This window comes from Ictalurus punctatus, chromosome 25 (assembly GCF_001660625.3).
Source record: "Ictalurus punctatus breed USDA103 chromosome 25, Coco_2.0, whole genome shotgun sequence".
NCBI lineage: Eukaryota > Metazoa > Chordata > Actinopteri > Siluriformes > Ictaluridae > Ictalurus > Ictalurus punctatus.
The window spans coordinates 5,304,421-5,328,947 of NC_030440.2; the positions used below are offsets into that span (position 1 = coordinate 5,304,421).

Consider the following 24,527-nt stretch of genomic DNA (forward strand, 5'->3'; position numbering starts at 1 on the left):
ATCTTAATGAAGAAATGTAAGATCAAGCTATATAGCGATTAGAAATTATTGCAATAAAAAATAAATAAATACTATTTAAAAAACCTGTAAATAAAAAAAAACTTGCAAACACAGCAAAAAAAAAAGACTAAATAAAGAACAAGTAAAAAAAAAACAACAACAACAAAAAACTGTGGCAGACATTTTTTTTCTGTGGCAGACAGCTTTTGTGCTTGTAGACACAATTCCAGTTTGAGACATGAATCAGTGCCAGTGTGTTTAACCAGTCAGGAGTCTGCACTGGTTTTGTCTCCACTTGTATGTCCTCGGCTCGTATAGTACCTGCGTAAGAAGTGTAACCAAACTTCCTGAGTTTGTATGCATGGATCCACACTATATCAACCAAAACGGTTCACATGTGAGTCGATTCTCAAGGTTCACTTAAAAAGCCGACTCATTACTATTCACAACGCAACCCGGAAGTACATGTTGCTACCGCTTTTTGTTTGAGATGTGTTCTGGTTTAACATGACGGATGGAGGTATGGTTTCTATAAATTTTATTAATTTCTTTTTATCAAGATGCAAGGGATTGTTTATGAATAATCTGGATTTAAAAATAATATAACTGGTAATAACACTAAACAATGTGGGGAGAAAAAATCTAACCTAGCTAGCAGGTAGCTAGTTAGCTCCTTACAATGTAGAAAACGCCGACAAAAGTTTAGCTAGCTAGCTGCGGTTTTTCCTGAGTTTGTGGTAATGTTTAACACTGTCTGACTAATACAGTTTAGTTCAGGCTAGTTATTTGGTCGTTTGCGCTACTAATAAATGAAAGTGGGTGTAAAACCTGACAGTTACTTTAAGCTAACCGGATACATGTTTGTGTCTCAAAGTGTCAGAGGCCGGAGGAAGAAAGCTGTGTGAACCATTTCCTCCTTCACTTTGTTGTTGTTGTTGTTGTTGTTGTTGTCGTCGTCGTCGTCGTCGTCGTTGTTGTTGTTGTTGTTGTCGTCGTCGCTGCTGCTGTCGTCGTTTCCTAAATAAACTGTGAAACACAACTTTAATATCAAGATTGTCTGGTTCACAATTAACAATTGCAAACACTAAAAATTCCCAGTTTCATTGTGTTTTTCTTTCCAAACACGATTTAACACACCATGTTAATTATTATTAACGGCTATTGGAATTCTCATCGTTTTGTTTTTACTTTCTCACTTTTAGCCTTTTGGACGACTGACCAAAAAAACCTTTGATAGCAGTGATGTGATGAGCATAATCTGCTATTTCTGATCCAGTCGTCCACGTGTCCACTTTAGCGGGTAAGTTCGCATAAACCGAAATAAACTGCGACTCCATATCTGACTGGATTTGGTTATATTTGCTGTGTTCCTCACTATAGAACAAACAAGACTGAATCCATGCTTTCTGATGAGCTTGATTCCAAACCTGAGGTACTGAAACACAACAGTCCAGGTTTTTATTTTGTCAAAGTTTAAACTGACATTTCTATGATATTTGAAAGCCACTCTTTCTGACCTAACTCTGTTATCATCTTTGCAAAGCTGCTGGTTGAGTTTGTGCAGAACGCCTCCATACCCTTGGGTCAGGGTTTGGAGGAATCGGATTCGAAAACACAGCGTCTACCTCTCCTTCCCTCTTCAGATAATTCCATATGCAGCCAGCTAGACCTTCCAGGTATGCAGTGGTAGATGTTTTATATTGTTTAAGAGAGGTCGTCATGAGCATCTTCTCTATTTATATTAATGTCTGAATGTTATGTATGTGCCACTTGTTTGCGTAGTTAGTTTTCTTTTATATATTACTTCTGTGTGCCCTAAAGTGCTCTTACCATAATGTATCATACAGTACCATAATGAAACCGTGTCTCTTGATTGTGTACGTCTAGAGAGTGCTCTTAGCCATGCAGCATCCCCATCGCTGTCAGAGTTTGGACCAGAGCGAAGCCCCCTGGTAGTGCAGCTCCAGTCTCACTCTCCAACACCGACCCCAACTGCAATACTGCAAGACCTCCAGCAACCAGACAGCACCTCATATGTTTTACTCAACCTTGCCAAAGGTGTCATTAAATGTTATCTGGGTTTGAATTTGTGTATAGTTTTCACAGTTTGTCTTTGTAAATAATAATTTGGGTCACTCTAATATTCGACAGTCACTTACGGCTGAGGTTTCTTGGTCCTTGGAGAGCAGGATTTGGGGCTCAGGCAAGCGTCAATGGGGGTTTTTGTCTGTGAACTACGATGTAGTGTGCATGCCGCTATAGCACCAAACATCTGATTGCAAGCGATTCGGAGATTTTGGAAGTCTTGTAGCGTGCACTCGACCTTAAAGCTGCTGGACATAAGATTTGCGAGCTTCACCCTGTCTGGTAGAATGCTACCTGTGTAAAAACATTCATTATGAGTGTTGTGCTATGTCCTTCTCCACTCTGCAAATTAATCAGTTAGTTGTAATAACATTGAGAGAATTCAGAGCTGGACCCTAAACCACTATTCTATGCACTAATTAATATCAATAATAGCAATGAGGTCATTAATATACAGACATACTATTTAGTTCAGTACTATACGGTTTGGTACGTGGCCCTCACCGGAGGATCTAATTATTAGCTGCCGTTTTTGTCGTCCTCTCTGTATTATGAAGTGTTAAGAGTAAGAATTAGAGTTATGAAAATGACGTTCCTCCTCTCTGTCTTCACCTGCTTTGTGTGAAGGGCTGGCAGCCTCGACAGAGCCCCTGGTGTTCGTGCAGGATGATGTGGACGAGGCCGAAGAGGAAATTTCAGCAGGGGAGTGTACAGACGGAAGTGCCCCATGGTACCTGAGGGTGCAAGAGCTTGCCCACGACAGCTTGATTGCTGCCACTCGGGCCGAGCTGGCAAAGGAAGCCAGGGCTAGTAGCAACAGTAATGTCCTCTTTCTTCAGACAGTTCATCGCAGTCTTTTAGTTCTGAGTCACAATGATCTTTTTTTGGCTTGCATTGAATTTTCATGGTAGTACTGTCCTGCAGTATAGTTCATTCACGTATGACAATTCATAATAAACCCTTTGTCCAGGTGACCATATTCTTAGCTGCCAGTCAGAGGGGCCAAAAAAGGAGACACCGCCACGAAACAGTCGTGCGTCTGCAGAGAAGATTCTCAGGTGTCCTTATGAGAACTGCCAACGGACTTTTACCTACCCTGCTCATCTGAAATACCACCTGAAAACACACAGGTAGAAAAAGGAAGGTGTTTTAGGAACTGAAAGCTGCCCAAAATTAAATTGACACACTTTTCCCTTTATCGCAATTAAAGACAAGTCTGGTGTACAAGGCTTGTGCATGTGTAACTTACAAAACTGACTCAAGCAGACAGGCTTGTGGATTATGAGATTGCAGTTTGTGACCTTGTAGGTTTATTCTGATTTAAAAGCTAAAAATATGGCCAAGGATGTGTAAAATGAAGTGTATGTGAGCACTGTGCAATAAATAACTGTTGTTGCACCTATTATTCTCATCCAAACAATGCAGGGCTTTGTTACACTAATGACTGTTGAGCTTTAACCTGATTGTACTGAGTGTATAATACTTTGTGTGTGTGTGTGTGTGTGTGTGTGTGTGTGTGTGTGTGTGTCTGTCTCCACTTCCACTTCAGGAATGACCGCACTTTCCGCTGTGGCGCTGAGGGCTGTGGGAAGAGCTTTTATGTACTTCAGAGATTGCAGGTCCACATGAGGACACACAATGGTGAGAAGCCCTTCATCTGTAACGAGAAGAACTGTGGCAAGAAGTTTACCACTGCTGGTAATCTGAAGAACCACAAACGCACACATACTGGTAAGCATCTTCATAATAAACATCAAATTCCTCACAACTTGGTTTGTCTACAATAAAATATTTGTAATTTTTTTTATTTATTTAATTATTTTTTTCAAAAGTCAGCAGATTATAGTGGTGATATAAAGGGAATATAGGGTGAAATAAAGTAGAAGAAAAACTATTGTAACGAGCACAGGAAGCTAATGTCATTTGATTAACAACAATTTTGTGTATGATTGGAGTAGAACAATAAACTTTCACGAAATGCAACAAGTTCAAACTCCTTTCATTCACTTTAACTTGGCCATATTACCAGTCTGTGTTTATCTACCGGTCCAGTTTATCGTTTGATCCCTTAGGTTTTATGTAAATTGTTTAGTTTTGTTGCGACGTGATCTTCTACTTTTATTCATTTACATTAACACGTGTTATGTGATTTCTCTCCCTCTTGCCATGTGTATCAGGTGAGAAGCCCTTTCTTTGTGACGTAGACAACTGTGGCCGTTCTTTTGCAGAGTACTCAAGTCTCCGCAAACACATGCTGGTTCACTCTGGTGAGTTTAAATTTCATTACACACACACACAAATTACCCTGTGTTTTGTATCATTGTATTTGAACTGTGATTATATTTGCTTTGGTGTTACTTTTTTTTTCTCTAAAATTATTTCTCATATGCTCTTCTAATATTTCTTGTTTCATTTTTCTCTAAACATATGCTGCATGTCCATAAGTGCACATTTTTTATTAAGAGCACTTTTTTATTGTACAGTGCTGTACTTGTGCTGTGTTTGGTTACCCTCTAGTTTCCCTGTAACGAATAAAAAAAAAATAAAAAAAAAAGTACCACACCAAAGTTGATTATTTTCCAATAACAGCACATCTATAAGTGTTTTATTCCTTTTACCTCAAGCAAGTTATTTATTAATTAAAGAATGACATATTATACTCTTTATCTATTGATAGTTGCATTTAATATTGCAGCTCGTATGTAAAGCAAGTTAGTTCCCACTATCACATATATTATAGCAACTATAAACAGTCATTACCTCACAAGACTCGCAAGAGTTTGTCAGTCTGTCCATTTGAGATTTTCATTAGCACAATATCCTAAGAACGAGAGGTTGAATGTTTGTACAATTTATGGTGGAATATCTTTATACTCAGCAGATAAAATGATTATATTTTGGAATTGACCAAACAGGATCAGGGTCACAGTAAGGTCATCTGGATTAGTTTTTCTTCAGTAGCTTCTTTCCTGTTTGTCATGCAGAGATGTTACTTACACGTTCATGTTCAGGAGCTCAAAGCCGGTTTTATGGCTAAAAATTTTCTTCAATAGCTTTCTGCTGGTTGAAGTATATTTTAAGGGTGTTTCTGGCTTACAAATTAGTAACAAGAAGGACTTGACGTGTTTGTGGCGGAGGCATCCCTGCCGATGGTGTTGGCGTTGCACTGTACTTGTTTTTCTCTTGAAGTTAATAGGAGAAAAATTCACCTTGTGTAAATTAGAAAACTGCCTTTTTTTGGCATTAAGTTTTGTCAATGCACAGCAGTTTTTCTGCTTGCTGTAAAAGTCTGTGGTTGCATTGAGTTTACCGGTCTCAGCCATGTTTCTTCTTTCCGAACAGATTGACATGGGGGTGGAGTGAAGGGGCATTGTGGAATGTCTGTAAAAAAAAGAGGCCCATTTAGACATAAATAAGCAGTTTGTCTGTAGCATATGTTCTAAACGGGTTTTCTCAGCTACATAATACACTTCTGAGGCCAAAGTTGAAAGAATTATTTCTTGTTATTGATTGTTGTTTTTTTAAAATATATTTTCCAGGTTATTTGTACTAATACAGTAAAAAAATATAAATATAAATAAAAAATATCAACTATTGCACCTTTTGAAGTATTGCCAGACAGGTTTGCGTTGCTCTCTTCCATTAGAACAAACTCACTGTTCTATTATTAGGTAAACAGGTGACTCGCACATTTTTAACAAAAAAAAACAAAAAACATATATACAGTGCTGGGAAAAAGTATTTGTCCCATCCTGATTTCTTCATGGGGTTCAGCTGGATTAGACACCGGTCACAGTACACAGTAACACACACTGCCAAAGTTGAAAGAAATTCCAGAAATGATGAGGAAGAAGGTGATTGAAATACATCAGTATGGAACGGTTACAAAGCTATTTCAATGGCTCTGGACTCCAAAGGACCACAGTGAGAGTCATTATCTCCAAATGGAAAAACTCGGCACAGTAGTGAACCTTCCCAGAAGTGGCTGAACCTCCAAAATTCCTCCAAGAGCACAGCAACGACTCATCCAGGAAGTCACAAAAGAGCCAAGGACAACATCAAAGGAATTACAGGCCTCTCTTACATCACTAAAGGTCACTGTTCTGACTCCACTATCAGAAAGACACTGGGCAAAAATGGCATCCATGGAAGAGTGGCGAGGTGAAAACCACTGCTAACCCAGAAGAACATTAAGACTCGTCTGAATTTTGCCAAAACACACCTTGAAGATCCTCAAACCTTTTGGGAGAATGTTCTGTGGACTGATGAGCCGAAAGTGGAACTGTTTGGAAGACTGGAGTCCCTTTACATCTGGTGTAAACCAAAAACCGAATTCCACAAAAAGAACATCATAGCTACAGTCAAGCATGGTGCTGGAAGTGTGATGGTGTGGGGAAGCAGTAATTGAGGGAAATATGAATTCTGCTGTCTACCAGAAAATCCTAAAGGAGAATATCTGGTCTTCAGTCTGTAAGCTGAAACTCAAGCACAACTGGATTATGTGCAAGACAATGATCCAAAGCATAGGAGTAAATCCTAGTCCTAGAAGTAAGTAAAAGACTGATCTCTAGTTATCGGAAGCGTTTGGTTGCAGTTATTGCTGCTAAAGGTGGCACAACCAGATTTGGAGTTTAAGGGGGCAATTTGTTTTTCCATATGGGTGATGGGTGTTAACTTTTTTTTTGCTTTAATAAATAAATAAAAACTGCATTGTGTGTTTACTCAGATACTTTTTCACAGCACTGTATACATAACATGTTTTATGTATTTCAAGTCAATGAAAATGAGTTTTTGTGACTTCTGTGCCCATCTCCACTCAACATTCCACAACCTCCAAAGAACAATTTGAAGAAACAGACAGGTATGGGTAGTTCATATGTGTTCAGGACAGGCCTTTACACAGCATCATGTTATTGAATTAAAGAACATAAAGCTCCATGATAAACCTGGTCTGACTACACATGATACCAGTGTAGCATAATCCGCTCACATGCCAGTTTGATTAAGAACATTGTTTGTTGCATTATCAGGGGAGAAGCCGCACCAGTGCTCCATATGTGGGAAGATGTTCTCTCAGAGCGGCAGCAGAAACGTCCACATGAGGAAGCGACACGGAGAGGACACCCTCATGTCTGAAAGCAGAGAAACAGGTAATAAGATATGACTGCGTAATATGATTACTATTGAATCTGTAGTCTTTCACAGCAGTTACACCAGGCTATTACGGATATCTGCTACACATATTTGCTACACATCGATAATTTGCTTGAGTGCAGGTGAATCACAGAAGAGGAAAAGAAATGTTAGGCTGGAGATCTTTTCACTTTATCAGATGTAGTTCTGGGTTGTGATTGACAGGCGAGGCGCTAACTCATAGCAGCTTGCTAGAAGCTGATGGTGCTGCCACTGACTCCATGGTAACTATGACGACTGTGGAGCCAGTTAATCTTCATCATGCAATGCTGAGGGCACAAGGTACGCACTACACTGTCTGTCTCTATACACTGCTTTCCTGTAGTCTCATAACATAACCGTTACCTATGAGCTTTGTCTTTTTGTGCTGCAGGTCCTGCAGAACCCATAGTGGTTCTGTCTCCATCACATGACTTGGTCAACATAACAGCTGGAGCTCACGGTTATGGGGAGGATGTGGTGGCATTGCTCTAGTAGAATTTGTAAATAAAATAATTATTAAGAATTGCATTAATGTACATGACATTATTTTATAAACTCATCTACTTTGTGGTCAAGAAAAAAGTGCAAAAGCTGTATTTTAGTCACCTGTTTTAATGACCTTCAGAAGCACAGATAAGGTGTGATGATGAAATGCAGTTACTGTTATAGAAGGTGAAGCAAATGTTTCTTCCTGTTGTTGCACTGGGTTAACTCGGTATAGACACAGCTGTTTAGATGCATTAAAGACGTATTACTTTTGTAACACAAGACAAGCATAATCACTGAAAAACCCAAACATCAGCAACCAGAGAGATCCCAAAGATACTCTAACAACTAATGAATTAAGTCATAAGATATCCATCACTTGAATCACTTGCATATTATCAGGTATGTTTTGTGTCCTTGTGTTTTGCATTCATCTGGAGAATTTGCCATTTTTGTGGCATTTAGTGGTGCAAATTCCTTCATGATTACTAAGTCTTTTAGATGTTTCAGAAAATGTTAAACATGTTTGTGTGACATTGTAAATTCACTGTGTATAAACAACAGTGATTTGGCAAAAAACAAAACATGAATTATTTTGCTACAAATGTCATAAGTTCTGCTGCTTGACTGAGAGGAGTGTTGAATTGCCAATGAGTTTTGGCTACAACACATCTGTCAGACGTTTTCCCCCTGTGTAAGTGCAGCTGTCTTCAGTGCAGAATCTTTATGTGCCCATGCCCGGTAAGATGCAGAGCTGTACAGAGATTTCACAATTTAATACTGTAAAGGAAAATGCAATATTTCTATTAGGTGCCTATATTAAATTCCTAAAATGCAGCATTTCATTTCAGGCCATAAAAAGTAGTAAACATTTCCCCCAGTGGCAAGACAGTAATTTCATATATATATATAACTAACACACAGGTGCACCTCAAAAAATTGTCGCTCAGAATATCGTGGAAAAGTTCTTTTTTTTCCTGTAATTTAATTTTAAAAAAGTGGAACTTTATTATATTGTAGATTCATTACACATAAAGTGAAATATTTCAAGCCTTTTTTCTTTTGTTGTTTTAATCTTGATGATTACAGCTTACAGCTCATGGAAATCAAAAATCCAGTATCTCAAGAAATTAGAATAAAGAATTTATAATACAGAAATGTCGACCTTCTGAAAAGTATGTTAATTTATGCACTCAATACTTGGTCCAGGATATTTTTGCACAAATTACTGCATCAATGCAGCGTGGCATGGAGGCAATCAATAAAGACTTGAAATATTTCACTTCGTGTGTAATGAATCTAGTGTGCATATATAATGTTCCGCTTTACTTTTCCACCTGTAAGTTGTGAGGTGGGGCCTCCATGGATCAGACTTGTTTGTCCAGCACATCCTTCAATCGATCGATTGGATTCAGATCTGGGGAATTAGGAGGCCGAGTCAAACCCTTGAATTCTTTATCATGTTCCTCAAACCATTCCTGAACTATTTTTTTGCATTGTGCATTATCCTGCTGAAAGAGCCACTGCCATTAGGGAATACTGTTGGCATGAAGGGGTGTGCTTGGTCTGCCACATTGTTCAGGTACACTGTTAAGGACTTGTGGAGTCCATGCCTCAGCAGGTCAGAGCTGTTTTGGTGGCACAAGGAGGATGTACACATTACTAGGCAGGTGGTTTTAATGTTAGTGTGTGTGTACAATGTACCTAACCAAAGATCGGAGTAGGTTTGTGTCTTTTCATTGTATTCAATGCCAGCTTTCCAACTGTTGCAAAAACAATACTACACATGGCTAGCTGTATCTGTAAGGCCTTTGCTTCAACAAAAAAAAAAAGACAATTATAATTCCAGATGAGCAACAATAGCACCTGTAAATGCAAGACCACTACCCACCCTGCAGGGTATACAAAAGCTAAAGAAAATGTTTTAATTTAGAGGTTTATGAGTGGAAAATCATGACAAGTGAAATCATAGATTATAGTCAGTTTGTTGAAAAGTCTTGAAATAAATCTGTCAAGGAATTTTTGTTATTATCCAAATCATCCAGAGTCCATAGCTTTAAAATATCCAAGTCTAAAAAAAAAAAAAGTTTTATTGATGTTTATTGATCCCCTAAAAATATACTCACACTATATTTTTTAAAAGCACAAAGGGCATCTAAAAATCTTTATTGTAAATGACAAATCTTAGTTCACTACAAAAGCCATGTGATTTCACTACTAGAAAAGGACAGAACTGTGGGAAAGACAAGCTGATTCTTGGCTTTTTCTTAGACAATGCTAAAGTGTTCGAAGTAACTGAGAGTGGCTCCCAAAGCCCAGCTGGCCTCCACATTGTGCAGCTTCTTGGTCAACTATAAAAAAAAAAAGAAGTAAAAAGAAAGAAGGCACAAGTGATGAATCTTCTGTGTTAGACTATGAAATTAACCTAACATGAACCTAGATAATAGGAACAACCTATGCTTGAACTATTTTAACTGTCATGCTGTAAACCTGAACAGTTCTATCCTTTGAAAAATTTACATCTTATATTACTAGTCAATGTCTCTCAAATTACAATTCATTGCCATCCTAGATTTTATTAAATTAGCAACAACTAAATTTGCAAACCATTTACTTTTACCATCAAAGGAGATAGAACTGTGCAAATCGTAGTATTAAATCAATTAAAAGCACAATTATATTGAACATTTTGACCTAAAAACAGTTCACCTGAAATTCATTGATGTTTCTTAATATACTTAAAACCACTTGTTTCTGGCTATAGTAAATGAGTAAATGAGTAAATGCTCATCAATCTGAGCATAGCTACTGTGCTGCTGCCAAAACATTACCTTCAGGACTGTTTCCTCTTCAAAACCATAACCAGACTTCAGAAGACAGGTTATGTATGTAAGATCCATGCACAGGAAGGGATAGTCAGGATTATACATGGACATTTTGTTGCACACTATAAAAAAACAAACAAACAAACAAATCCCTATAAAATCCAAGCAACTGAATTTCTGGAATGCTAATGGAAATATTTCTAACTTCTGTCAGGAATGATTGTAATTGGCCAGACAGTTTTGGAACTACAACTACAGCTACTCCACTTCTGATTAATTTGTTAATAAGACTATTCCTTTGATCTAACCATCTATGTAGGGAATTGTTCATTGTTTTGGTGTCCTACTTCCTGACTCATTTGAATATTTCAGTCTTCATTAGTTGCTATACTATTTAGCAGTTCCCTCTTCGATTAGTTCTTTTACTTAAAAGTTTATTTTCAAAACAATACAATTTAACAATTTTGAAATCCCCAACAGAAGTAAAATGTGTGTGAATGGAGACACCCTAGTCCCTCACCCTCTTTAGCTCTCCCCCTGAAGTCCCGAACCTGCACAGCTCCACCTCGGGCTTCATCTATAACAGATGGGTGAAAACATTTCAACAGAGTTGTTAGATTAAATACTCAAGGAACTCAAAGAGCAAATAATCATATAGAAGACATAACCACTTTAAATAGGCTATTATGATCAAATAATACATACATCCAACAGCCATTTCTATAATTTAGCAATGAATTGTAGTCTTTTACTGTTAATCAGATATTTTACATTCATCCACCTGGCAGATTTTGTACCCAACTGTTCAGGCAAGAAGACAGTAAGTGTTGTTAAAGGCTTTCTCATTCTCCCAGTACTGGCTCTCTGGCAGGTCTATAACCTCTCAACTTCATCCTGACTGTGCTACTATTGCCCCATTCGCCTCGGTAACCGCTGCCCCGTTCGCCTCAGTTAACATTACCCCGTTCGTCTCAGTAACCGCTGCCCCGTTCGCCTCAGTAACCGCTGCCCCGTTCGCCTCAGTAACCGCTGCCCCGTTCGCCTCAGTTAACATTACCCCGTTCGTCTCAGTAACCGCTGCCCCGTTCGCCTCAGTAACCGCTGCCCCGTTCGCCTCAGTAACCGCTGCCCCGTTCGCCTCAGTAACCGCTGCCCCGTTCGCCTCAGTAACCGCTGCCCCGTTCGCCTCAGTTAACATTACCCCGTTCGTCTCAGTAACCGCTGCCCCGTTCGCCTCAGTTAACATTACCCCGTTCGCCTCAGTAACCGCTGCCCCGTTCGCCTCAGTAACCGCTGCCCCGTTCGCCTCAGTAACCGCTGCCCCGTTCGCCTCAGTTAACATTACCCCGTTCGTCTCAGTAACCGCTGCCCCGTTCGCCTCAGTTAACATTACCCCGTTCGCCTCAGTAACCGCTGCCCCGTTCGCCTCAGTAACCGCTGCCCCGTTCGCCTCAGTTAACATTACCCCGTTCGCCTCAGTAACCGCTACCCCGTTCGTCTCAGTTACCGCTGCCCCGTTCGCCTCAGTAACCGCTGCCCCGTTCGCCTCAGTAACCGCTGCCCCGTTCGCCTCAGTAACCGCTGCCCCGTTCGCCTCAGTTAACATTACCCCGTTCGTCTCAGTAACCGCTGCCCCGTTCGCCTCAGTTAACATTACCCCGTTCGCCTCAGTAACCGCTACCCCGTTCGTCTCAGTAACCGCTGCCCCGTTCGCCTCAGTAACCGCTGCCCCGTTCGTCTCAGTAACCGCTGCCCCGTTCGCCTCAGTAACCGCTGCCCCGTTCGCCTCAGTTAACATTACCCCGTTCGCCTCAGTAACCGCTGCCCCGTTCGCCTCAGTTAACATTACCCCGTTCGTCTCAGTTACCGCTGCCCCGTTCGCCTCAGTTAACATTACCCCGTTCGCCTCAGTTAACATTACCCCGTTCGCCTCAGTTACCGCTGCCCCGTTCGCCTCAGTTAACATTACCCCGTTCGTCTCAGTAACCACTTCCCTGTTTGCCTCAGTTACCGCTGCCCCATTCGCCTCAGTTAATGCTGCCCCATTCGCATGCACTGCTCTAGAATTGCGCTTTAATGAGTTTGATTGAATTTCTTGTGTCCCTTTAATGGGGAATGCCCTATAACGCAGTGCGATTAGCTTTTTCTCACCAACAAGGCCGGCCTCAACAGCATGGTCGAAGTAGTAAGAGAAGGCGTAGATCCAGCTGTCTTCCATGTCATCTGGCTCCTGAATGAAGCCTTTCACAACCTTTAGCATTTCTCTGTAACAGCTCTTGTATCCAGTAGAACCTAGAGAGTGAAGAGTAATGCAACACATCCTGCATTCCATTAAACACCATCAGGGATTAAATTTTTAAAGAAGTGTTTTGAATGTGTTTTACCTCCTGGCTTTCCGCTGACTTTGTATATTAACCCTCCAAAGCTAATTTTCCCTTTGTAATTCTTAGGCAAGCAGGCACTCTGAAAAACCTTCCCTTTTGGAGCTGGAACAATATTAAACAAAAATGCAAATAGTACCCAATGGTCAGTGCTGAATGCCTCATATTGTCTTATTTATTGGTATGAAAACGGTGGATAGACCCAAAAATACTACTTCACTGCTGCACCTTTTGAGTCCAAAGCACCAATAGCAGCAAGCTGAGCAGCTTTGATTCCATTCCCTGAATAACTACAAATGGGAGTGAAATGCACTTTAAAACCACATTCTTTCATATTTTATAACATTTTCCAAAATGCAAGACAATTTTTAATGCAGTTACCTGTGAGTGTACAATTTATATGTTGTGTTAAACATACTGAAACTTGCTGTGTAATCAGGAGGAAATCTCTTGGTTGTTTTCTATAAATGAATATGAAAGAGGTGATGTAAAGGGGTGAAGGTATGTATAAACAATATCACATGAGCCAAAGTGCAGTTATAGTGAATATAGGCATGGCTGGGATGCAGTCAAGGGCACGAGCCTGTAGAACAAGTGCCGTAGCGACTCACAGGTGTGTGTACTCTTGCTCGAGTGATATTGCTTTTATACAACAGTTCAATAAACAAAAAAACTGTAATAGTAACTGAGAGTAACTGACATTTTGGACACAATATGGCCAAATGTTCTGTTTATTTTTGCCCCGCTAGTGGAAATCGATCCCAAAGAAGCCAGACTCACTTTATAGCTTCTCGGCTAGCTGGCTAGCTAGCGCACATAGATTTTGTCATTGTCATTAAAGGTGCTTCTGGTGAAACTGGCATCTCTTCTTACTTTACATAAGTCATCTTCCTCTTCCAAGCTTGCATGAAAGCTTGCCATGTCCACTGATATTGTTGCTAAGACAACTGTAGTAACAGTTTCGAACTGGGAAGTGGAATTTTATGCAGCGAACATAGACAAGCAGAGTGAAACCTCCCAGTGCGGTTATACCGAATACAAGCACTCGGAATGCCACTAGACCAATCAAATTAGTGGACTGGATCGTTTGTATAATAACATCTCATGAACAACATGAATATGCACAAAACACACACACACACACACACACTCACTTTTGGAAGAAAGGTGACTTGCGTCGATCCTCCACCCAAATCCAAAATCCCTACTGACTTTCTCGTGTTGGGGTACAGTTGACCTAAAAGTAAAGTAGAGTTGAAAGATGTTTTTCACTTGATGACTGCCATCTTAAAAGTGAGGCATCATATTATGCAAGTAAAAGCCAAGACAAAGATTTGAATGTTAAACACCATTTATCACCGCTGAATTAATTAAAATAGCATTATTACATCTGTATTGCTTTTGAATTAACCTCCCTGAAATTCAAAGTCGTTTTATTTCAGTGTTCAGAGATTAACATTCATTCATATGTGCTTCAATAATTTACTCCGTCATTCTCACTGTATTCTCATTCAGTAGCCGCTTTAACCCGGTCAGGATCGTCGTGGATCAGGAGCCTATCCTGACAAAACAGGATGTGTGGTGGAAATACACCCTACATGGGATGCCAGTCCACCGCAGGACACCATGAACACACACATTCACACATCTAGGCAATTTTGCAAAGCCAGTCCTCCTATACATTAAATTAAACAGTCAAATTCAGTTAGCAAAATTCATTTAGAAAAAAATCTGTAAAAAGAAAGAAGAAAAAGCTGTAACAAGGACAACAGGTTCATATTAATGCACTTGTTCTAATACATTATTGTTTCTATAGTAACAGCTCAAGCACAGGGACGTGTATGGTGTATGCTCCACATGATCCAATTTAAATAGATTTAAGTGTTGTTTAACAAAAGAAAAACACATACTAATTGATGTTGTGAAGTTTTTTGTTAGATGTTTATCTAACATTTATGGAAGGAGTCTTAAGTGTGTAATATGTAATGCTGTGTAATGGTTTCCCTGCATGGGAAAGTCGTCAGGACAAAGGAGATTATGCTCTGTGGTAAAATGACAAGCTTTTTTGTCTCATTAACTTGAGACAATAGAGAGAGAGAGAAAAGGAGACACGGGTGAGGAAACGACTGTTTATCATTGTTATAGTGTAAGTGATAACGGGAACTAACTTTTCTTGCAGCCGTTCCACAACATGATTTCTGTATAACAGAACAGTCTGAGGTGTGTTATTCCTCACATATTAAGTATTCTAATGGATTTTAACATTTAAATCTTTGTCTCTTTTTTTTGTTTCCAAATGTGAAAATTGCTTGACACTTTTACTTTGATTGTGTAAAAATTGTAGAAGGTATAAACACAGCAGTAACAGTGTTTTGGAGTCTAAACAAACAAAAAAATATATAGTTACCGGTCAAAAAGTTTACAGACACCCAGGCCAAAACTCCTGCAAAGGGAAGAAAAGGGAAATATATTTCATGTTAATTTGTGATTTAATCCGTATGTAGTCATGAAAGACTGTTCATTATTATTTTTCTATCCTGTTATGATAGAGAAAACAAGTTGTTTACCTCATTTGCTTTATACATTAATTCACACTAAATATCAGCTCTGTATATTCAAGTGTGAGAAACATTTCTTCAATTGGCCAAAGAAACTACACCTTAATCACATAACAGCAGTGTTATGCAACCAGACAACGTTCAATAACACCAATTGTCCATCTGCTGTCTAATCAAAACTGCACCACAATTCAGCACGTCCAACGTCCCAGACATTTCCATGACGTCACTGCTGATGATTAGGATTCATCCATGAGCACAGCCTGTTTTTACAATTTAATTGGATGGTACCTTTGCTGAAGGTTGTTTTGCTTTAAATCAGTCATCTTCAACACACATTTAAAGGCTAGAGACGGTTAATCTGCTTGGGCTAAAGTCAACATACCTTCACTTGTTCCATCCATTATGCTTACACTATCAGCAGGCACATAGAATGGAGAGTCCTCAAACACGTCTTGAACCTGACAGAGAACACACAATGCAAGATAAAAATTTTTTTTTAAAAATCCCTTTAAATCAAAGTCAAAAGAACAGCTAGAACTACAGTGCAATAGCCGATAACTACAATACAGGGTTCATACTTTACCTCCTGTAGAAGCGCGTGAGCTTTGGAAGGTGGCAGCATCCTCAGTCCTGCTGTAGCCTTCAGCATCACCGGGGTTCGTTTCCACTCCACACGAGGCACTGTGCTCTTGGCAACGTCCAGCAATTGCTTCACGGTGTCCCCGGCCTACACACACACACACACACACACACACACACACACACACACACACACACCTGACTAGTACTTTTTTTGCAACAGTCATATTTATTTTTATAAACACGCTTTTCCACTCTTTAAGGAATGATTCTCCAGCCAGTCTCTTGGACTCATATGCATGACAGCCATTGCTCATGGAAAGTCATCTAAGGGTGATTCACATCTGCCAACATCCTTAAAACTGAAATAAACAATACAACCACTACCAATCAGTTATAGACTGGCAAAAACACACTCACACCCACACATTATTAGAAGTATACAAGCTTACTAATCTTTAGAGACTGGGGCCTCATAACTCACAAACACTTACACTAGGCTAATAAAACGATCACAAATAGCTGAATACAGTAAAGCTAGTTGTTTTTCTGTACATAATTTTGTTTATTGTAAAACAGAGTAATGTTAAGTTTATTTGTTGTCAATGACATTTTATAAACCCTATAGTAGTGACATGTTTTATATGTACAAATGCATAAATGTGCTTATAAAAAAAAAAAAAACCTTTGCTGTATAGAATAATAAAACAGTGTTAATTCTGTTGTTAATGAATACTTTAAAAGAACTGGAAACAGCACTAAAGGTTTTTGGTGCTTAAAATAAAAAAAAAGCCACCGAGTAGCTGAGGAACAAATCACCTAATTTTACTATATGAAATAAAGAGCATTTGGGGCTAACAGTCAGGAAACTGGCTTCAAATATGTGTGATGGTCTTGGAAAACCAACTGGATATCGCTGTGACTGCCAAAAATGTTGAGTACTTTGGGTTAGGACCGAAATGAGGTTCTTGTGCCTAAAACAAATTTTAACAGCTCTGCTTTGAGAAAACCTAAACATGTTTTACTAAAACCTGCCTAGGCTTTCTGCAATGCTCACAACAAACGCAGCTCCAAATACAAGAATAAAGAGATACTTTTTTTAGACAAAAAAAAGTGGTTAGACAATCAGTGTGTTGGTGTTTTTCAGTGGACTTGGAATTAAATCTTTAAATGCAATTTTCTCCATTTTTACTTATGGGATGCTTAAATTGGTCAGAAGGTGTGCATTATTTTCGCACAACAGTACAGGTAGGTCTGTCTGTAACATGAACGTTAACATGAATATCAACACGCTCATTCTAATACGTTACTGTTTCTATAGTAACAGCTCATACACAGAGATTATATGGACCGTCCACTGTACAAGTCTAAGACTAAAAATAAATGGAGGCTGGTTACTGCAGCTATAACATAGGTGAGAAGAGGAATTAACCAATGTGTTGTTCATTAATAAATTAAACACTGTAATTTTTGGAAACTTCATGTGGTATAAGCAGACTGTGCTGTTTTTTTGGGCCCTGGGCTTCCACCTCGTGTCACATCACCCCGCGGCCGTGCATTATTTTTGTATAACAGCACGGCCTGTCATGTGCTATTCCTTACATTAATTTTGACTGAGATACGTGTAAAAGAAACACATTTTTATTTCACTAACCTGAAAAGTTGACTTTACTAACACATCATAGTAGAAAAAGTCAACATGTGAAGTTCAACACACAAAGGGTTTACTCACTTTTTCTGGCGTGTCAGCATAGGCAGATAAACCAGGCTTCACAGACTGGAACATTTCATTATCCAAAATGGGGAGACGGTCTAGAAAGCAAACAGGATGACACGACACAAAAGTTATCCTTAAAATTCACACACACCACACAGAAAAAAAAATGAAACACTTAAGAATGAAATTATTCTCTTTCAGTCCCACTAACAGGGAAAGGAAACTGACAGAAACTGATAAAAACCCTCACTTGACTCTTTTTGCATGAAGGTGTAGATATGGACACGCGTTCCAGTACTCCCAGCATCAAACATGATTCCATAGAAAATACTGCCATTGGCACGATGAGAAACGGAGGGCAAAATCCTTTCAATGCTTGCCCCAAAATCCAGTCCACTACCCACATAATCCCGGGGCTCTGAAACTCTCACCAAGAGCCATAAAAGAAGCAAATGCAGCACACCAGCCATGCTCTCTGAAATCCTTCAGCAAACTCTCTTTCTAGGGAAGCTTTTAGAAAGCAAAAAGAGAAGTCAAGAACACAAGGTCTAGCGCTGCTTATAAAACAACACAAAGCCACACCCACAAAAGTGTCATTGAGTAAGGTGTAAGGCTGGATTTTTCAGCTGGATATATAGGCAAGAAATGTGTAAAATTATGTAATCAGACACAGAAACAACCACTTCTACTGTAGCAAACTAGTTTCATACACCATGGAAATGGATAAGACATTTTGCTAGTAAATTACATTTCGCTATGAACTAATAGTCTATAGGAACTTAAATTAGGTCTAGAAATCTGACAAACAGCGTTCAGCTGTCATTTCAATAGTAAATTACAGCTCCTAATTGACTTTTACAAATCTCAAACATACAAGAAGAAAACAAGTGAGTTTTTGCTGAAAAATTATATTATATTATATATATATATATATATATATATATATATATATATATATATATATATATTTGGCAAAAATCCTTTTATGATAAAGCAAAAATCATTGGACAAATAGCCACCAAGGCAATTAATTATAATAACAACACAGGCTTTTTATTGTACATAATATATAATATAATGGATATATAATATATAAATATATTTTATGGAATTATAAACATTATGTATATCATATATAGATGGGTGACAAATTAAAGGGGAAAAACAATTAGTAAGGTGTTAAAGTAAAGATTTGGGGCAAATTTCACAAACATATACATTGTTTGTGGAATCATATGGTAGACGAATGACCCACAAATTTCCTGGCCACTTCACATCCTGGTGAGTATGAATAACACATATTTGGAAGACAAACAAAACAACCTTAATGGTTGTATGTTATGAATTTTGCAAATGTTTTTTTAAACATACATTAATTTTTATTTTTTTTTTAATTATTGAGTATAGCCAACAAAATCAGTTATCTGGAAACAGACCAAAAAAAGAGCATTAAACATTGCTATACAATGAAAATCAAGACATGGCACATGCCATTTTATTTAAAAAAAACAATCAAACAAACAAACAAAAAAACACCACCACCAGGGGTATGTATTAAAATAGATATTCTATTACCCAGTAATTTAAAAAATTGTATAACACCACTTGAGACGTTATCTTTTAACAAGCAAGCCAAAAAGTCCATTATAATTTATTAATTGAGTATGATGTTACTTTCCTATAACTCTATAATAGTTACTAATGTATGCTTTAATACATTGACATGTACATACATCTACTGAAATGGAAACTGTGTTTGGTGGTTTCTATTCATAACAGTTTCAAAGTAGCTAAAGGTGAGTCAGAGACAGGCGCCTTATTTGTGATAAGGTAGCACTTTCCAGCTGTCGTAAACATCTGGAGGTCATGTGCAATTAGGTGACAAACCTGATATGGCTTTAGCAATATAACATTACAGGTAATCCCATGGTTCTGAACAGTGTAGCAGCCACAAATGAACACTGTTGTGCTAGAAAATGAGTTCGGACATTTTGTGAAAATGGTAACTTTTATTAATTCTTAAAAAGCCAACGACTTGGTCGGCATTACTGGGAACGCCCACAAAAACTTAATATCCGTTTATGCCAAAGGGTGGGCAAACTATTCCAATTAACGCATGTAGAGATTGTAGGCCTTGGTCTTTACTCTTTATAATGATGCACCTCTAATAAGTTTTTTTTTTAATAAACCCAAAGTTTTAAATATTGCTGAATAAACACACAGAGCGGGCAAGGAAATAATCGTGTTGCTGCCTGATATTTTGTGATATAAAACCACTCCCACAAAACCACTCGTGAAAAAACTGTGAGCCTCCAGGGAACTGTAATTGTTCATGTTGCTCTGCGAGTAGATTCCTGTGTGATATAGCAGCACATTGCAGAATAAAGGCTAATAGCACTGAGTAACGTCACTGCTACAGTCGAAACTGTGCATGGAATGTATTCATTTAACATGCCAAATCATATAAAGTCTTTTATATCATAGCTTTAATGAACATGGGATAACAATATAGACTGTTGGATGACCCTGGGTACTGATATTATAGTCAGATTGAATAATCTAAGATTAACTGTCTCACCTGGAGACTCAATCAGGTAACAAAAATGTGGGGAAACTACACCTCTGGCCATTCTGTTGGGTCGTTTGTCCAGTCACAGATACTGTACAGACAATCCGACCCAATACGGCTAAATCTTTCTATGTACCTTGCTCTGTCGGGCAGCAGAAGTGATTCTACATAGGCCATACTGGGTTAACACCATACTTTTCCAGTCAGGGGGAAAGGATTGTTTTCCCCCACGCTGACTCCGCCCATACCACGCCCCAGCCCAAGGCCACGCCCCCAGCTATGACTAGACACCGACCAAGTCAACTGGTTCCATGTGGGTTTTTCATAAGGGGAACAGCTCTGGTTGGGAATAAAGGGACAAACTGAATCATAGAGATAAACATATCAACTTCCTTTATCACATTTTCAACTGTAAAAATAAATAAATACATAAATAAATCACAGATCCACCCACCACTGAATTATTGCATTCATTTTAATCCTTAAAAAAACACTCACAGTTTGACATTATCTGAACACCTAGCATGTTTGTGGATTATTAAGGTTTGGAATAAACCCACGTAAGCATTTGTTTGGGGATTATTAAGGTTTGTAAGCAAACATGATAGTGTCTATAAAAACTGAACAATACATATAATCATGGTGTTTAAAAATAATTTTAAACATCATATCCGTCTTCAACAACTTAAAAATTCATTACAATCTAAACCACCACAGAGGGACATGTGTAATTCCCTCTAACAGTCTGTTTATTGCTTTATTTCAGAATGGAGTGTTTATTACTCTATAATATTAGCAGTTTTACGTAGTTTTACTGTTGCACGTGCATGAGATGATCCTGTGCATATTATGCAGAAAGATATCTGCATAAGGGCGATTTGAAGAAGTGCATGAAGAAGAGAGGGCATTAAAGACTCCACAGTGTTGTTTGTGCACTTACCTGTGTGTAATCCTCACTGTCACTAAAACAGCGATGTGGGAAGTGCTCGCGCGCCCTGCTGATGCCCCTGGCATGGTGGCTCGCGGCTCCCGGCTCGCGCAGCATTTTCGCTTTCAACTGTAAACAAACTACATCCAGATAGAAACTAAACTATCGACATGCAAACTATCGACATTCCTCCCAGCAAGTGTCGAGCTGGTTGACAAGCCGAATAAGATTATTTGTTAAGTGAATCAATAAGGAAATTGCGTGTGTGGGTATTATAAATTACGTGTCATTATGCTGACCAAAACATCATGAGTGTGTGTGTGTGTGTTGCCTAGCGAGGTAGCTAGCGAGCTGGTGTCTGAAGCTTATTTACTATAAACTTTAGCCTAGAGAGTTAGAAATAATTACAAGCCACACTTTTTTACTATGCAGTCTAAAATCTCGGTAGTAAAATGAAACTAGCTGACTCCGTGGGGTCGGTGGATAAATTTAGCGGCACAGACACAAAACACCGAGTCAGTTAACTCGATTCGTTTGGAGCTTTGATTGACAGCTACAGCTGAACGCTTTACCCGGCGTGATCCCGCCCACTTATTCAACACATCCTCAAAGCTACTTTAATCTTTCCTAATTAGTATCATTTTTATTGGTATTAGTTTTTTAAAATACGTTTCCGCTACTAATATTAGTAGTTTTGTTATTTTATGGAATATTAACTATTTGATGAACAACAACGAGCAGGCGATCATAAAAAATGGCGACGCAATAAACCCAGTGGAATTCTGGGAAATGATGTTCTTACTACGAAATTTGAAGAGAAATGTAAAAAAAATAATAATAAATAAATAAAAAAATTGCCAGTATAAAAAAGTGACAAAGTGACAAATACAACTCTTTTGTAAAATAAATACTTAAATGAGTAAATAAATATATAAAGCATTCCTCATATTCATCTCATCTGGATTATTGTCATTATAACATTATATGGGTAATTCCTACAATTCGATGCCTTTTGCGTTCCCAGTAGAGATTATGGTATTTATTATGTAAAATGTTAAACAATATAATTTCTAAAAGTCTTACTAATATAATTAAGCACTTTTCAAATGTTAAACATTATGCAGTTTACCCCCAATAAATTATTTTATACATTTTCCACTCTTTTTTTTATTCAATCAACACAAGAAGTTTTCCCATGACCCAAAGGCTGTGTATTCTGTTCTTATGGTGGGGATATGAGGTATAATCATAAAAAGTTTCTGTCTTTTAACATTGTTTAAAAAGTTTAAGTTATATTATTGCCATTAATCACACACCTACTGAGAAAGTAGTCATGGAGAAATGCCTTCGGTTGTCAGGGTAAAGGTGTTAGAAATTGCAAAGCTGTCACTAAAACAAAAGCTGCCATCCCTTAAAGAGGCAATACATTTGAGTTTATACTAATAGTGTATCGTCATTCATGTACTACATCTACTACTTTATTCTACTTTATTCTGGTCAGGGTCATGGTAGATCCAGAGCATGTCCCAGGAACACTGGGGCAAGAAGAGGGAATAAATGTACCCTGGTTGGGTCACAAGTTCATCCCAGGCCACCACATACATATCACACTTGTTCACACTTACAGGCAATTTTGCATAGCCAGTCCATCTACTGGCATGTTTCTGGGAGGTGGGCAGAAACCAGAGAATTGGGAGAAACCCCACACAGACACAGAACATTCAGAGAAATTGCACATAGACAGTAACAGGAGATTAAACTGGGGACATTGGAGCTGTGAGGCATCAATGGTACCTGCTGTGCTACCGTGCCACCCTAGTGTATTAATAATATTTCATACTTCATATTTACTATACGCTCATTGGCAAACTGTAGTCTTGCTCTAATGTTCTTTTTAAACAGCAAAGGCTTTTTCCTGGCACGCCTCCCATAGGTCAAATTTGTGCAATCTCTTTCTGATTGTAGAAGCATGAACTTTGACCCCAACAGTTGCAAGACTTACTAGCAGATCCTGTGATGAAATTTTGGGCTTCTTGGAGACTTCTTTTTGCATCAGACGGTCTGTTCTTGGGCTGAATTTGCTGGGACGGCCAGTCCTGGACAAATCGGCAGTTGTTTTAAATTGAGAAAATGACTACAAAATGTCAATTTTATGTGTCATTTGATAGAGTGTATCACCTTTATTAATAGGCACTGTTTCAAAGAGGATCAAATGTTTGCTTGTCCAAATATGTCAAAATAAATAAATAAATAAATGGGGTGTACTTATTTTTTCACATGACTGTATGCACATTAAACTAACAGAACATTATATGATGATTAAGTAACTTTGATCCTTTACTGAAGTGATAATTTGTCTAACAGCTAATTTCATACTTAGAGATCAAGTAATTGCTTAGTCATGAAATTAATTAAATAGATTAATCAAGATATGTATCCACCAAATAGCTTGTACAAGACCTACAAAACTATCCTCAGGTGCGAGAATATGATTAATTCAAGCCTATATATACCATTGGAGATGAACTCCTTTTCCTCCTGATATGAACAACTGTCTGTTGTTTTATAGAAACAACATTTGTATATGATTATCCAAATTACATATAGATGTAATACAGACTTTTGTATTTGTAAGTGGATCTATAATCATTCCATGGTTGGCATAGTAACAAGATGTATGAGTGAGGCACTGTGTGATATAATGCTCATAATGTAAAACAGAAGGTGAACAAATAGCAACACAAAAATGACACCTTTAGTGAATATATCCAGTTAAGTAATATTAATCTCGCTGCAATCTTTGAAGTGTTATTTTGAACTCATGTTATCTTTATAAACCTTGCATTTTTGCAATAGAATCTGGTGTAAAAATGGGAGGAGGATCTGGAATAGGAACAGTAAACCCTACAGGTTCAGATATCACTTATAATATATTTTTTCTTTTACTACTCAGATGACATTGAGTAGCTAATTACCAGCTATTTCCAATCTGTAAAGTGATAAATGAAGTAATTATGTAAAAAAAAAAAAAAAAAAAAAAAAAAAAACTATCTTAAAAGTATAACCTGTTCTGCTTTCCTGTCTGAAAGAAATATACACAATACCATAACTACAATACACAACCTTTATTGAGTAATATACTGTATAGTTATATTACATTTTCAAATTTAGTAAGAAATACAGATTGATTTTATTGACATAATGGGGTATGCTTCAAGAAA

The 24,527-nt window shown here is 38.2% G+C and overlaps 2 protein-coding genes across 4 annotated transcripts; one reads left to right on the forward strand and one right to left on the reverse strand.

The window, feature by feature from the left end:
* Positions 1–415: 415 nt before the first annotated feature.
* Positions 416–7,788, forward strand: znf410 (zinc finger protein 410). 3 transcript variants are annotated; one of them, XR_001810595.3, is made up of 12 exons: positions 416–520; positions 1,203–1,300; positions 1,381–1,432; positions 1,544–1,676; positions 1,888–2,058; positions 2,713–2,904; positions 3,056–3,215; positions 3,635–3,816; positions 4,263–4,352; positions 7,116–7,235; positions 7,424–7,560; positions 7,652–7,678. XR_001810595.3 is itself a non-coding variant. In XM_017456236.3 (12 exons), the coding sequence occupies exons 3-12, from the start codon at positions 1,400–1,402 to the stop codon at positions 7,750–7,752; spliced, it is 1,299 nt and encodes a 432-aa protein (XP_017311725.1). In that variant the 5' UTR covers positions 416–520; positions 1,203–1,300; positions 1,381–1,399; the 3' UTR covers positions 7,753–7,788. The 3 variants fall into 3 exon arrangements, 2 of the variants coding, with proteins under 2 accessions (XP_017311725.1, XP_047006814.1); XM_017456236.3 differs by having other exon boundaries at positions 7,444–7,560; positions 7,652–7,788; XM_047150858.2 differs by lacking the exon at positions 7,652–7,678 and having other exon boundaries at positions 7,362–7,494.
* Positions 7,789–9,808: 2,020 nt separating this feature from the next.
* On the reverse strand, positions 9,809–21,849 carry entpd5b (ectonucleoside triphosphate diphosphohydrolase 5b). The gene is made up of 14 exons (XM_017455393.3): positions 21,319–21,849; positions 18,060–18,319; positions 17,825–17,904; positions 16,097–16,240; positions 15,896–15,971; positions 15,360–15,395; positions 14,107–14,189; positions 13,334–13,413; positions 13,181–13,242; positions 12,956–13,057; positions 12,723–12,863; positions 11,092–11,148; positions 10,578–10,693; positions 9,809–10,097 (listed from the first exon to the last, which is right to left on the reverse strand). Exons 2-14 carry the CDS (start codon positions 18,277–18,279, stop codon positions 10,014–10,016), a joined length of 1,281 nt encoding a protein of 426 aa, XP_017310882.1. The 5' UTR covers positions 18,280–18,319; positions 21,319–21,849; the 3' UTR covers positions 9,809–10,013.
* Positions 21,850–24,527: the final 2,678 nt, after the last annotated feature.